General features: G+C 41.4%; 1 protein-coding gene across 7 annotated transcripts in view; it reads right to left on the bottom strand.

The window, feature by feature from the left end:
- LOC139478242 (phosphatidylinositol 3-kinase regulatory subunit alpha-like) overlaps nucleotides 1-15,206 on the bottom strand; it is a 224,304-nt gene that overhangs the window by 2,361 nt on the left and 206,737 nt on the right. For all 7 annotated transcript variants that reach the window (XM_071260656.1, XM_071260657.1, XM_071260659.1 and 4 more), the window contains 13 exons: nucleotides 9,705-9,785; nucleotides 6,731-6,782; nucleotides 6,067-6,192; nucleotides 5,588-5,686; nucleotides 5,161-5,271; nucleotides 4,674-4,751; nucleotides 4,425-4,556; nucleotides 3,767-3,968; nucleotides 3,069-3,371; nucleotides 2,330-2,513; nucleotides 1,204-1,445; nucleotides 447-689; nucleotides 113-286 (listed from right to left, as the gene is read on the bottom strand). In XM_071260656.1, the coding sequence (XP_071116757.1) occupies nucleotides 113-286; nucleotides 447-689; nucleotides 1,204-1,445; nucleotides 2,330-2,513; nucleotides 3,069-3,371; nucleotides 3,767-3,968; nucleotides 4,425-4,556; nucleotides 4,674-4,751; nucleotides 5,161-5,271; nucleotides 5,588-5,686; nucleotides 6,067-6,192; nucleotides 6,731-6,782; nucleotides 9,705-9,785 (2,027 nt within the window). The remainder of the gene's footprint in view (nucleotides 1-112; nucleotides 287-446; nucleotides 690-1,203; nucleotides 1,446-2,329; nucleotides 2,514-3,068; nucleotides 3,372-3,766; nucleotides 3,969-4,424; nucleotides 4,557-4,673; nucleotides 4,752-5,160; nucleotides 5,272-5,587; nucleotides 5,687-6,066; nucleotides 6,193-6,730; nucleotides 6,783-9,704; nucleotides 9,786-15,206) is intronic.

Raw genomic sequence — 15,206 nt, 5'->3', positions numbered from 1 at the left:
GGGAGATTCTGTCTGTACCGTCTCGGGATCATATTAAACTGTACATAAGGGTTATGACAGGAACGCCTTGATTTTATTCGGACACATATTGGCTTCAAAGTGAGCTACTCACACAATAGACAAAACATGCACGTTCCCCTCTTCCTTCTTGGGCCGGATGAGGAACGTCCCATCCGGTCGCTTCTTCAGCATGTCCTCCGCCTTCTCCCGATGACAGTGCACAAGCCACATTGACTCGTCATGGTTGGGTAGATTGTACTCCGGCTCCAGCGCGGGGTCACACACACTGAAGGTCAAAGGGGAAAGGTCATTAAACAATGAAATTTAACATTGAGATTACAATTGTTTTAACCCAGAAAATACAGAAAGAGACAAAAAAAAAATCGATTTGATAATGATATTATGGGATTTTTGACAAGATACACGAAAATCAGTGACAGTCTCACCTCTCTTTCTTCCCTTCTAACAGATTGTCCAGGAAGTCTGCCGGCTTGCCACGATCAATCAACCACTTTTTAAGTTGTTCTCGTTGACGATATAAACGTTTTATTTCAGGTTTTAAACTGTTCATTTCACTAATAAGTGAGCGGTTGTAACTGGACTTCCTGTTGATGTCGACCTCCAGGCCGCTCTTGCTCTCCTGAATCCCCAGACATCGAGACTTGAGCAGCTCCAGGTTCTCGTGCAGTCTGAGGAAGAAGGGCAACTCTTACAAATATTGTCACAGTGACAGTTTGTTGTTTAACACCACACTCAGCAATATTCCAGCTATATGATGGCAGTCTGTAAATAATTGAGTTTGGACCAGACAATCCAGTGACAACATGAGCATCAATTAGTGATTGGCATTCAATGACATGCATCAACCAAATCAGCAAGCCTGTTCACTCGATCCCTTTAGGCCCTTTAATGACAAGCATGGGTTGCTGAAGACCTATTCTAACCTGAGTGAGTGAGTGAGTGAGTGAGTGAGTGAGTGAGTGAGTGAGTGAGTCTCCGGGTCAATAAATGATCCCGTTGGTTGATGGTGAGGTACACAAAGTCTTCCGATACTGAACTCTGAGGAGTTAACCTTTTTTCCAAGTGCCTAGCTTATTTCTCATCAGATCTGAACCGACTTTCATGGACTAATAGTCTATTCACATATATGTGACACTGGGAGAAATGAGCATCTGAGAAAGGTATGGCAACACTCCAACTTACTTCTGGATTTCGTGTGGAGCTGCCTCTTTGTGAAATCTCCTATGCAAGTCCATTTGTTCCTCGAAGACCAGCAGCGTTTCCTTGAAGGCATCCAGTGCCTGGTGTTTCATCTGAAGCTCCTGGGCTGTTTTGGAGTGGCGCTCGTAAAGACGGTCGTAGGATGTGGTCTTCTCAAGGTATTCCTTGTTAATCTGGATCAAGTTGTTCACCTCCTTGCTCACATCTTCCGTCATACCGTTGTCCTGGAGAACAACCACAAACATGTCAACAAATGGAATAACATTGTTCAGACATGTCATACTCACAGAAAAACAACCACAGATATGTCATACCATTGTCCAGACAATTGAAGACATGTCATACCATTGTCCAGACAACCACAGACATGTCATACCATTGTTCAAAAACAGACATGTCAAACCATTGTCCAAAAACAGACATGTCATACCATTGTCAAAAAACAGATATGTCATACCATTGTCCAGGCAATCACAGACATTCTTGTGAAGACCATAATGTAATACACATAGCATCATTGTCCTATGTGAAGACATTACATAGATAGATTACTTGTTATAGTGATTGGGACACAAATAGTGAGCGAGCGAGTTGGGTTTAATGCCGCTTTTAACAGTATTCCAGTTATATCACAGCGTGTCAGCTTAATGTGGGAGGAAAGCCCGAAGTGATGCAGGTCTCAGACGTTTACCACTTCGTTGAAACCCACAAGCACGGGTCTGGTGCTGACAAACCTAAAAACATACCTGGAGCGAACCAGGATTCGAACTCCCAAACATGGCTTGCTGGCATGGCCAAGTTATGCAACTCTGAACAGTGAATTTTGAGGCTTTACGACACGTGCCTCGTACTGTGACACACAGAAAGTAGATAACTTCTTTGTGAGGCATTTAGAAGTTGGAGTACTAAGTAAGGATAAGAATTTATGGATCAACAACTTCTTCACTACAATTAGGAGTGATGTTTAGGTGTAGGTTCTAACACCGTTATCAAGCAACCTACACGAAACGTCGCTCCTAATTGTAATAAAGAAGATGTTCACCCATGTATCTTATCCTTACGCAGGAAGCAGATGACTGCCGGAGTGAGTGAAGGAGGAGGTACTCACCGGGCCCATGCCGCGGGTGATGGGGTGCAGCAGCTTGATGTCCAGCGTGCGGTTGTAGATGGCCAGCGATGTGTTCTGGTAGTACTGGATCAGGTCCACCACAGAGTTAAACTCCAGGGGCTCCACGAACCCGTACTTCTTGTCTCGATGGTAGATCTTGATGAGCTTGTTGCTACCTCCCTTCCTGCGGATGCATAGTTACATCATGTCATATCTTCATATGAGCGGAGGCAGGGAAGTCAAGTTGAATCCTGTCTATGTAATACTTTATATCATCTTGCATTTGATACCACTCTTTTTTTTGTTGGTTTTTAAACACCGCACTCAGCAATATTCCAGCTAAATGATGGCGGTCTGAAAATAATTGATTCTGGCCCAGATAATCCAGTGATTGACGTCATGAGCATTGATCTACACAATTGATATACAATGCCATGCATCAACCAAGTCAGCGAGCCTGACCACCTGACCCCGTTGGTCGCCTCTTACACCTATACTAACCGAGAATCTTCATAGAACATTTTTTTTATACCAAAGGACTGAGTGAGATGTATTACACTAATTTGCATTACAGCGTTTTTACAATGAGCCACCATACCAGTTTGGGATTCAAACCTGAGTTGTTACATGAAAAGTCAAATATCAACCACAAGGCTGTAATATAACATGTCTCATCGCCTCAAGGTTAAGATGCAGCCTCCCCAAACCCCTATACGTGTGACGAAGCACATCTCCTCACCTCAATGTTAGGGTGTAGTCTCCGGGCGTGGCGGAGTCCCGGACAAGGAAGGTTCCGTCGGGGGTGTCACGTAGCTTTTCGTTCACCTCCTCCCGGGAGATGTCCCCCCAGTACCACTCCGCCTCCTTCACCCGCTCCTCCGGGGTCAAAGGGGACATCACAGTTGCAGGATGCTCCAATGGCCGAATACGAGGGGGAACGACTGGCGGTGATGGGATGGGGGGAATGACCTCGCCCCAACTGCCATTACGCAGAAGCTCCTCAAAGATGTCAATGTGCGTCTTCGTGTTGTCGACAATCTCTCTGAAACAAAAACCAAATAATCAGCATAAATTAGTCTAATTCCAACATATTTCTTCAACTAAAGCTAAAAGTTTAAGAAAGTATCAATCGACACAGTAAACCTATAGCTATTAATAAAAACAGGATCATTAGGACATTTTGTCGTATTTCCAACAGACAGCTAAACATCAGTCTGATATGTTACTGAGGGAGTGAGGGAGTATGGTTTAATGCCGCTATTCGCAATATCCAGCAATATCATGGCGGGGGACACCAGAAATGGTCTTCAGACATTGTACCCATTAGGGGAATTGAACCCCGGCATTCGGTGTGATGGGCGAATGCTTTAACCACTAGGCTACCCGTTAAACTGTTAAACTGACACTTGTGTCACATGACCGATATCAGCAACTCACATGATCTTTTCCCAGGGAGGCCGGAGCAGTATGTGACAAAAGACATGAGACAACTTGTCAAGGCCGTCCACAACGCCTGACTCGTGCTGGAAGCGCCACAAACGGCAGAAGTGCCCCATGAGGTACGCCAGCGTAGACTTGTGGGGAGGAGGCAGTTCTTCAATCAGGTCAAGCAGAGACTTGATGATATCCACTTTGTTTTCTGACAAAAAATGGGCAAACGGTCAGGTCAGGAACTCAAAAAAGGTATCAATCTCAATCTAATACATCAACAGCTAGTTTTATTCTTGACGTGAGTTCCTAGTGAGCAATATAATTCAGTCAAGGATCTAAATACTTTGGTAATTATTATACGATGTAATATTGTAATGATTCAAGCCCACTTCTTGCCCCTTTATCAGGTGAAGACCGAGTAAGTGCATTGAGTTCAGATATAAACTAAGGTAAAAAAGTGGTTATCAATAAAAATGTCATGATGTTCTTCCAACTTCTAAATGCCAATCCAAGATTTGAGTGCAATTATTAAATATATAAAAGTACATACAAACAAATATAAAACCAATTTGTTGTAATGTTCATCACACCTATCGTGAATGAACAATTGTAATGAATATTGCTTGTGTGTCAAAGACTGTACAGAGATGGTTCGGCCACTCACTTGCTGCCCCGATGAAGGCGCTGTACATCTCTACTGGGATGACGGGGTTTGGCAGTTCCCGCAGGTACTTCTTGAGGGCACCTGCTACACAGTGCACATTGTAGGACGACAGGTTCAGCTGACTTGTGTCACCTGCAACATCGCAAAAATTGCTACATAAATATACTGTCAAGGTATTTGAATAATTAATGTTTCTCTTTTTAACATTTATTATATCATATATGAACCTGAAACGGAACATTGACTTACCGATGTTAAAGACTGCCTTCACTTCGTTGATGTCCTCGGTCTTGGCTGATATTCTGTACACACTTAAAGCTTCAGATTCTGGAAGAGAATGATGGACACTTCAGCTAAAATGCATTTCATATTCGGAATATTAACACAAGATGAACATCGAAATAATTCTTTTGAACCTGAGAAATATATTTATATCCCCATAACTCTCTAGAGTTTGTGATTTTCTGCTTAAGATTCTGAGGTACAAGCTATCATTTAAGTTACCCAGTTTCCCACTATGACTGTTTCCAACAATGATTGCTCCCCACTATGACCGTTTCCAACAATGATTTCTCCCCACCAGGACTGTTTCTAACAATGATTGCTCCCCACTATGACTGTTTCCAACAATGATTGCTCCCCACTATGACTGTTTCCAACAATGATTGCTCCCCACTATGACTGTTTCCAACAATGATTGCTCCCCACTATGATTGCTACAGTAATGTGGACTTACTGTGGTCTTGACACCAGTTCTCAATGTCTTCAATACACTTGACGACCACCCAGGGAACACACAGATGGGACTTGGTCACCTCCTCCGTCAACTCATTCCCAAACACGGAGTCTGAAACAATCAAAACACACATACAGTCATACAACACAACCAGTCTCACTGGACACTAGGAAACTAAAGGCATAAAAAAATACAGAAAAAGTCAACTATTGCTGAATTATAAAAAATGAAAACAGATAGAGTGAGTATTGTTTTACGCCAATTTTAGCAATATTCCAGCAATATCACTGCAGGGGACACTAGAAGTGGACTTCACACATTGTACCCACTTGGTGAATCCAACCCAGGTCTTCGGCACGACGAGGGAACACTTTAACCACCAGGCAGCCCCACCTCCCCAAAAACCAATAGAGCAATAGGGACTTACTTTGACAGAAGCTGGGTCTCCGTAGCTGCTCGAGTTTGGGCACACTGCATTCTGTGGGTCTCTGGGCAGAGCAAAACCGATGACAACATAGTCCACACTCTGGAAACAAACCGTAAACTCAATGTCACTTGCCCTCGTAACTCTTCAAACATCAACCAATCAGTCCGTTAGTGGGTGTGGCCTTATGGGTTTATTTGGTTTATGAAAACAAACTCAGAGACAATTGCTAGGTTGCCAAATTAACTACCATTGATTCACTTGCAATCTAATTATTACTTAATTATCATACTAATGATGAAAGCTTACACCACATAAGATATTTACAAAAATGTCCAAAACATTTCTAAATCATAAAATGTTACTAATTAGCAATGATAAATTTAACCAATATCATGAAATGAAAGAATGTTATAATAGTTTTATCCAGAAATGTTGACAGATGTGATTATTACAGCGGAAGACGGATGTGGAGCTCGTACCTCGACACTGGAGTCCTTGTCTAACCAGGCCATACAGGAACTTATCACACAGATGACAGCGTTGCATGGAAGAGAAATTGTACTCAGCAAATCGGTGTTCGGATGATGCTGCAGAATACGCATCAGCTGGAAAAAAAACCAAACGAATCTCATTAAACAATCGGAAACACAAACCACGGGACTATTTCAGGTTAGGAAGGAATGCTGTTCAGGTGTGAATGAGCAAGTCTGGTTTTATGTCACATTTACCAATATTCCAGCACTATCACGACGGGGAATACCATGGCTTCACACATTGTGACGTGGGGAAACGAACCCGAGTTTTTGGCATGACGAGCAAACTTTAACCACACGGCTACCCCACCTCCTGTTATTTCTTAGTAGGACTGGTGATCACAATATATTATCTTTAAAGAAACAACCAAGTTCCTTCTTGGCACATAACAATTCAACCAAAGATTAATAAAGTAAATTGTCAGAATTACTGCAGTAAAAACATCTTTCTGTGGGGAAAGTAAATCTTATGAATAGTGTGAATGGATGTGAATCACTGAAAATATCTTATATTGATAATCATTTCAGGGATAGTCGTTGCTTGATTCCAATTACATGGAAAGTTGGAATTACTGGGGCAAATGCGTGTGTCTGAAAGAGGAAAACTCACCTTCCATATCAACACATTGGTTGGGTGGTGGAAGACTGGTGGCATAAGGTTGCTGAAAAGAAGAAGAGAAACATTAGAGTCCGCTACACTAACAGTAAGAACATAGCTTAATGCTGTTTGGGCAGCCCAACCTAAGTGGGTTCACCTAGGAAGGCTTCCTTTTTAGGGAATCAAACATATCTTCGGTGTGAAAAACCATCACCTTACCCACTAGGCTACCACAAGTGTAGCTGGAGTGAAGACATTTGATGTAAAATCACAGTCCAGCCATATGACACGAAGGAAGCAAGGATTGGCTTCAACTGTGGGGAATCAAAACTAGGTTGTCGGTGTGACAAGCCAACACCTTACCCGCTAGACTACCCTCCCATCCGCTACAGATACTGTAAGAAACTACATGGGTATTCCACCATCAAACTGCTTACATGGCGGCGACAGAGCCACAAGGCTCTTCTACATGTAATCCTCCGAGGTTGCATGGTACAAGAGCCTGTGTTAGCAGCACAGACGTTTCTAGGGCTTCCGTCTTCAACTAGTTAGTTTTAGTTGCTCTGACGTTTTCTTCATCAACTCGAGTAAGGTCACATCCTGTTGTAGCGCCACCTAGACTGCTCCCGGGAACATGAGCTGCATGTGACCTACCCCCATCTACTCCAAGTTGAAATCACAAAGTAATTAGCCATACCAAGCTCCCTGAAGTACTTGACATTTAAAACTAGTTACAATATACTCCTGAATGGCCCACAATGAAAGTCCTGTTAAAAGACGCATCATTGCATATACGATCCAAATGATTAAACCCAATTAACCAACAAATATCAAATTTCAGACACAAATGACTTCTCCAAAAATGATAGATATCAATATCAAGCTTTACTTAGATGTATTTATGGCAATATTAGACTTGACTTGGATGTGATGTACTTAAGGCAATATTAGACTTGACTTAAATGTACTTAAGGCAATATCATACTTGACTTAGATGTACTGTAGGCAATAACAATGTAACATTATTCTATTGTCATGTTAATAGTAAGCCATCATGAGTTCAAACACAATATTCTGTAGTACTATAGCTCCACTACTTAGAGCTTTGATGGGCTTAAATGGGACACCTGTCATCAGCATTGCCAGTGCAAACAATTTATTTTGTGATCGAGGAAACAACACCAGGAACTCAATCCATATTTCAGAAACAGCATTCCTTATGAAGTACTTTCTGACAATTTCAAGATGCCAATCATATATATTCAAAATAATCAAATTTATGATCATCATATCAACACGGAACTAATTTTTAACAAAATATTGCTATAAAAAAAGAATTGAAGTGATATGATTACAAACAGATCGTCTACTTGATAGAATAGCCTCATGGGATACAACCTGACCACAAAACTTGAATTTGAAACCTCCTCTTAATGATATGCCTTAGTTATTTACACTCTCCTCATAACCAAAATATTCTACAATTTCTTACTCTTTTCAACCCCCTGCCCAAAGTTTGTGTTAGAAAAAATGATCAAATCCCTTAACATAAAAAACTCCAGAAAAAACAAATCCACAAAACTCCAAATGTCTTGAAATAATTGTACAACATGCTTTCTATGTATTGTTTGCAGCCAGGTAAAACAGAAATACTCATGAGCAGTTGTCTGGTATGCGGCTTTTAACTGGGATAATCATCTGCGGCAACAGCCGGATCTTTATTGGAGGCCTCGTAACCACGGGCACTCTGGTGGTGACTTTTCTTGCCTTTCAAGCTGGCGCTCAGTCTGACAGCCCCAAACTGGGTTGATGAATGCGTTCTGCTTGGCTAGCTTGGCCTCTATTTGCCCCAATGACCCTGCTCCCACTCGACCCTGTATAAGTTGCCTTTGACCTGACCGGCCTTCAACCTTACCACAGGTAAAGGAAGATTTCGGAAAGCAGACACTATTTGGAATGAGCAGAAGCAGAGTTTGGAAGCCTAAAGATGTGTCGTTTAGATGTGAAAGCAGACACATCGCTAGGAAGTAAAAGCAGACAGTTTGTAAATTGAGGCAGATGGTCATGTTGAGCGCACCACTTTTAGGGAGATAAAATAAACGCAATATTTCAGGGGTTATTCTCGGCAGAATCAAAAGTAGGTGAGCTGCTAAATGAAGAATAATGAAAACAGAACCCAGTTGCCAAGATGGAGGAAATGCCATCTTGGGATGATGGCTGCCAGACTTGATAAGCCTTTTACTCGGATTATTTTAAGAAGATTTATCTCAACATGACACGACACAACTGCTTCCAGCGATCGCATCACCTAAACAGCCTCATCAACTTGATTACATTAGCCGACTTTTTTATTGTCCTCTTTTCTAAGCTAAATTTATACCCCAAGTCTAGGCTGTCCATATTCTCGGCATAAGTGTGTTATTCCCTGTGTTCATACTCCATATGTGTCTAGATCATCACAAGTCTTTAACCGAGAGATTGGCCCATTTTAGAAGCGTATGTATATCAAGAGAAATAGAGCACATCGCAAATGCATATTTTGTGATGTTTATTCATGTGTTACATTTCTTTCTTTAAGGGGTTAGGTCTAATTTAGGCTAGGGCTGTGCTCATATCCTGAGTTGTGTCTTTGTATCTAGGCTAGAGTTGCGTTCTTATCCTGAGTTGTGTTTTTGTATCTAACCATGGGTTGCGTTCTTATCCTGAGTTGTGTCTTTGTATCTAGCCAAGGGCTGCGTTCATAAAATCAGTTGTGTCTTTGTATCTAGGCAAGGGTTGCGTTCTTATAATCAGTTGTGTCTTTGTATCTAGGCTAGCTAGGGCTGCGTTCATATCCTGAGTTGTGACTTTCTATCGGGCTTGGGTTGCGTTCTTATCATCAGTTGTGTCTTTGTATCTAGGCAAGGGTTGCGTTCTTATCCTCAGTTGTATCTTTGTATCTAGGCTAGGGTGGTGTTAAATAGTCGGAGTTGTCTGTTTGACTTACATTGTCCGAGTTCTGACCGCACAGCTCGTCTATACACACCAGGATGGATTTCTGATGGTATTCGTCCTTAATGCCCATTTCCTGCAACAAAAAGACGTGATTAGAAACTCCTGCAATCCATAAATCTGTACGATGCCATGGAAGGAAATGAAATCCACGACATACGAAACAACACCCTCATCTCACTGCACCAATACTCAACATGCACTCACATACTTATGTCTAACAGACAACGGATGTCACTTTCACCAACCAGTATGGTTTCCTTGTATAGTGTCTCAACAACTATATTATAGCTGTGTTTCGTTATTTTTGTGTTGATCAAGAATTAATGATTGCATACTTTTCAGGTTGCTGCATAGTAGCAGCTTGCCTAGATATGCAAATGACAGTCTACACAGCTGGTACTGTGATAATACCTATAGGATGCTCCCTCTTGCACAAAATGATGGTAGCAATCATAGTCTAATTCAGTTGCCAAAATAACTGCAGTACTAAGTTTGATCCTAGCACCGTGGCAATCATAGTCTAATTTAGTTGCAACATAACTGCAGTACTAAGTTTGATCATAGCACTGTGGCGATCATAATCTAATTTAGTTGCAACATAACTGCAGTACTAAGTTTGATCCTAGCACCGTGGCAATCATAGTCTAATTTAGTTGCAACATAACTGCAGTACTAAGTTTGATCATAGCACCGTGGCAATCATAGTCTAATTTAGTTGCAACATAACTGCAGTACTAAGTTTGATCCTAGCACCGTGGCAATCATAGTCTAATTTAGTTGCAACATAACTGCAGTACTAAGTTTGATCATAGCACCGTGGCAATCATAGTCTAATTTAGTTGCAACATAACTGCAGTACTAAGTTTGATCCTAGCACCATGGCGATCATAGTCTAATTTAGTTGCAACATAACTGCAGTACTAAGTTTGATCCTAGCACCATGGTGATCATAATCTAATTTAGTTGCAACATAACTGCAGTACTAAGTTTGATCCTAGCACCATGGTGATCATAATGTAATTTAGTTGCAACATAACTGCAGTACTAAGTTTGATCCTAGCACCATGGCGATCATAATCTAATTCAGTTGCAACATAACTGCAGTACTAAGTTTGATCCTAGCACCGTGGCGATCATAATGTAATTTAGTTGCAACATAACTGCAGTACTAAGTTTGATCCTAGCACCATGGCGATCATAATCTAATTCAGTTGCAACATAACTGCAGTACTAAGTTTGATCCTAGCACCGTGGCGATCATAATCTAATTTAGTTGCAACATAACTGCAGTACTAAGTTTGATCCTAGCACCATGGCGATCATAATCTAATTCAGTTGCAACATAACTGCAGTACTAAGTTTGATCCTAGCACCGTGGCGATCATAATCTAATTTAGTTGCAACATAACTGCAGCACTAAGTTTGCTTCCTTGTGTAGGTGTAATTGAGTGTCTGTTACAAGCAAGGTTATTAAAATGAGTTCCAATAGTATTGGAAGTTTGGATATAATGGATTTATTTTAAAATTATTTTTTTAACATTGACACAGATACGCATACTCAGGTCTCACTTTTCATACTAAACCCTACAAAAAAGGTTTAACATAATGACATGGAATGAAGTAAGCAAGGGCCCTGAGCACAATTTAAGGAACATTATAGTGTACACAACAGCATGTGCAACTGGCTAAATAGGTCCTTGAAAGACAGACATTTAGTCCTCGAACTAAACAAACTTGTACCTTAGACCTGTGTTCACATACCACTCAAAGGCTTGCAGACACAGTGTGGCCAAAATGACATCATGACTGATATAAAAAATCATTTCCTGGTATTTTTTTTTCTTTCTTCCCATGTATTTCTTTTCTGGAATGTGATGATCTTCGTGAACACCGTCATGTGAACACTGTCATGTGAACAGTCATGTGAACAAACTGACAGTTGCCAGTCCTCATCTGCAACACCTCTCATCTTCCTTATGCACAATGGATGCAAGACATATTTCATTCGAGATCCAGATGAATGTCAAATAAATGGTACAAGCATTAACCAACATGTGTTACACTTTCTAGAATTCCATTGATGTTGAAGCATGTGTTGTACAGATGGCCTGGATGGGTCTCCAAGTCTGCTCATGCCTCCGTGGGAGCAAGGCTTGCAGGAATCATACCGATGCTCATCCTGGCTGATGTCAGGATTACAGAGTGAAGTAAGACTGAAAGAAGTGATGGAGTGGAGAAGTGAGAAGTGGAACCTACCTGGTGAAACATGTAGTCATGCGGGGGTATGACCAGCCTAAGTGAGCACCCAGTATCCATGGGAACTCACAGGAAGAAGGATGATGGAGTGTGTGGGGAAACTCATAGACTGGTTTCCTGGCATGGGAGAGAATCGGTGACAGAGTTTGGTATCAGTTGCCAAGCGGAACACTAGAAACAGGCCATGTGCCAGACACACGCTGGAGAGCCAGATAACAGAGTCGGTATGTTATCTCTCGTATAGCACGGTCACAACTATACACAATGATGTACAATCCAGTAAAACATCCCCAACTACGGTGAGCCGACGACGATCAGTGTGACAGTGATGGGGAAGTGAATAAAGCTGAACACCTTCAGCTGCTATTGTGTGCTGCCTCTTCAACTGCTTAGTTTCAACTGCTCCAACCTGTGGCTGAGGCCGTGGACTGGCTGGGGCTTGCCTGTGATTGACGGCTAGCTCCGCCTCCAGTTGCACTATATATAGCGGTGTCACCACCGCTGGCCTACAGCGGTAGAGAAGTAGGTCAGGCTTGCACAGATAAGTGGAGCCCATGGCCTGTGATGCAGGTGACAGTGGAAGGAGGTAGGGCAGGCTGGCGTGAGGTGTGGACACCGGATCCTGCAGTTGCTGCATGGTTACAGTCATGTTAGAGTACAGAAAGGTGATACGTCACAATATCCCTAGAGTGATTTGGCAGGTGTACCCAGGAGGCATACCAACAGAACCATTCAATTGAAGATATCTTTGACTAATTATGTCCATATCACAAATGACAACGAAAAAGCTTGTTCATTCAAAACAAAACATTTATGTATCAATAAACAAATTTCAAATTATTTTTTCATGAATCTATTACATGGACCTCTCAAAATGGTTTTAAGAATGTTTTGTAAAGTATGATTTAAAGATCAAAACACAAAAGAAAGAAAAATATTATTGCATTTATCAGACTTCTAGTTGGATTACCAGGTGTTTTCTTCTCTAGAACAATGGCCACACCTTAACGTTTAGCATGCACATTAAGGCATGGAGACTTCGTCAATCGATCATGCCCTCACCCCACTGGCTTTGACTCCCCCCTCGTTGTGTGCTCTCTCCTTGTGATTTCACGCTCCAATAACTCCTCCACAGACAAAGAACAGCCTCAGCCCAGCAAAACATAAAGATCAAACAGGCGGCCATAAGCCATCTTACCTAATGCAACACACACAAATTACATCGTTGGTCCGACAACTGAATAAGAGAGCCCCTCCTCCCGCCCTCTCTGTGGAGCAGTGTGGGTAATTATTAAGGCGACCCAAGGCATCATTCTGTAACCCCTAATGAAGTCTGGAAGGCTTTCACACCTGTGAATTTCAATAAATCCTGACAGGGCAAAACATGTATTAAAAAAACACAAATTCAGTTGAATCACGACCTTTATTGTTGCCACACGGGCGTCATCAGTATTTCCTTGTGGTCGGAATTGTTTTTATGTTTTGATTCATGCGGTCTAAATTTAAGTTTTAATCCTTTCAATATTTATAAAGACCCGAAAGACGATTTTATGACGTAACATAAGAAAATTACAAACAATTATTCAGTAAGGAAGAGAATTTATGGATGTCAACGTATTTATTATGAGTGAGTGAGTGAGTGAGTGAGTGAGTGAGTGAGTGAGTGAGTGAGTGAGTGAGTGAGTATTGTCTTACGTCGCTTTTAGCATTATCTTACTTATGTGTATCACTTCTAAATGCCATTCAGAAACTGAATTATTTATTAAGTTGATGATATATACATTATTTTAATAATGTTTGCAATTCACACTACAATCATATTATTAATTAAGACAAAGACAATGATGAACTTGCTTCATCCTCCCAGACTATGACTGATACACTTGTGTCTCTAAGGCAATAATTATTAGTTTAAATCATAATTTCTAGATTATGTAAATAATAAGAACAAGTTTTCCCTATAACAACAGACTGGATATAGAATTACTACACATCCATGGACTTATCTAGACTAACAATTAGTCAATGAAAACATGCCTTTCAAATAATTTTATTTTTGTTCCTCAAAGGAACCTTTCCACTTCTGCTGTTTTCAGAACAGAATCAAGCAAACTATACTTGGTTAGTTTGATCTAGACTTGCCCAGGCTTTCAGTAAAGAGAAGAAGAAATACCTAAAAAATATAAATTCCACAGTCATGGTGCAGGACTTGGACATATCTTTCAGTAGAGCCTTGGAGCAAGGCTAGACTGATCTTAACCATGTGACATATATACAAGGAACAAATCATACCAACAGAGTTTGATGATGTCATACCAAGTCAAACATGGGGATGAAAGTGTATTCCTGGCCAGAATGACATTCAGGTAGGTGCCAGGTAATTGTCCTGCACTGTGATGGCTGCTGCTGATGATGTTGGGTTCATGACGATGCTATGTACTCTGTGCCTCGCCCACTTTAACAACCAGTTGAGTTGAATGTTGTTGAATGTCAGCTGTCATATATTCAGGACACAGTTTGTTTTAACACCACAACACACTGAGCCTTGTTGCAAAGGTCTGGCTCGGTGAGAGCGTGAACTGTATGATACTACTTTCAACAGTATTTCTGTTCTATCACATTTTGACAACTACCGTACATGTGATAGGTAGGTCAAAGTTGTATCACACAACTTGTGAAGCCTTTACCTCATGAGCATGGGAATGCTGGCAAATCAAAGTTCATCAAAGTTCGTAATTGAGGGAATCTAGGATTCAAAGCAATCATCAGGTCCTTGCACAAGGAATTACAAATTCTTTCATTAATACACCTCAAAACCCTTTCAAGTAAGTGAGTGAGTATGGTTTTATGCCACTTTTAGCAATATTTCAGCAATATCACGGCCGGGTACACCAGAAATGGGCTTCACACGTTGTACCCATGTCGGGAATCGAACCCGGGTCTTCGGTGTGACGAGCGAACGCTTTAACTATTAGGCTACCCGACCGCTCCGAGTTCTCGTAAGCTACAGTCATGATTATGAAAAACGTAACAAAACTCAAGCTAGGACCAGACAATGGTATCCTGAAACAGACAAGCACGGGTATGGTGCTGACAAAACTAGAAACATAATCGGGGCGAACCGGGATTCGAACCCACTATCATAGGTTTCTGGCGTGCCCAAGGGACACCCGTGCCCCCATCTGCAATAGGAGCCTCCATGGTCTAGTGGTAGAGCGTCCCCCTTGAGAGAGGAAGG

This window comes from Haliotis cracherodii, unplaced genomic scaffold (assembly GCF_022045235.1).
Source record: "Haliotis cracherodii isolate W230 unplaced genomic scaffold, xgHalCrac1.p SCAF_4, whole genome shotgun sequence".
Lineage (NCBI taxonomy): Eukaryota > Metazoa > Mollusca > Gastropoda > Lepetellida > Haliotidae > Haliotis > Haliotis cracherodii.
This window is presented reverse-complemented; position numbering and strand designations above follow the sequence as displayed.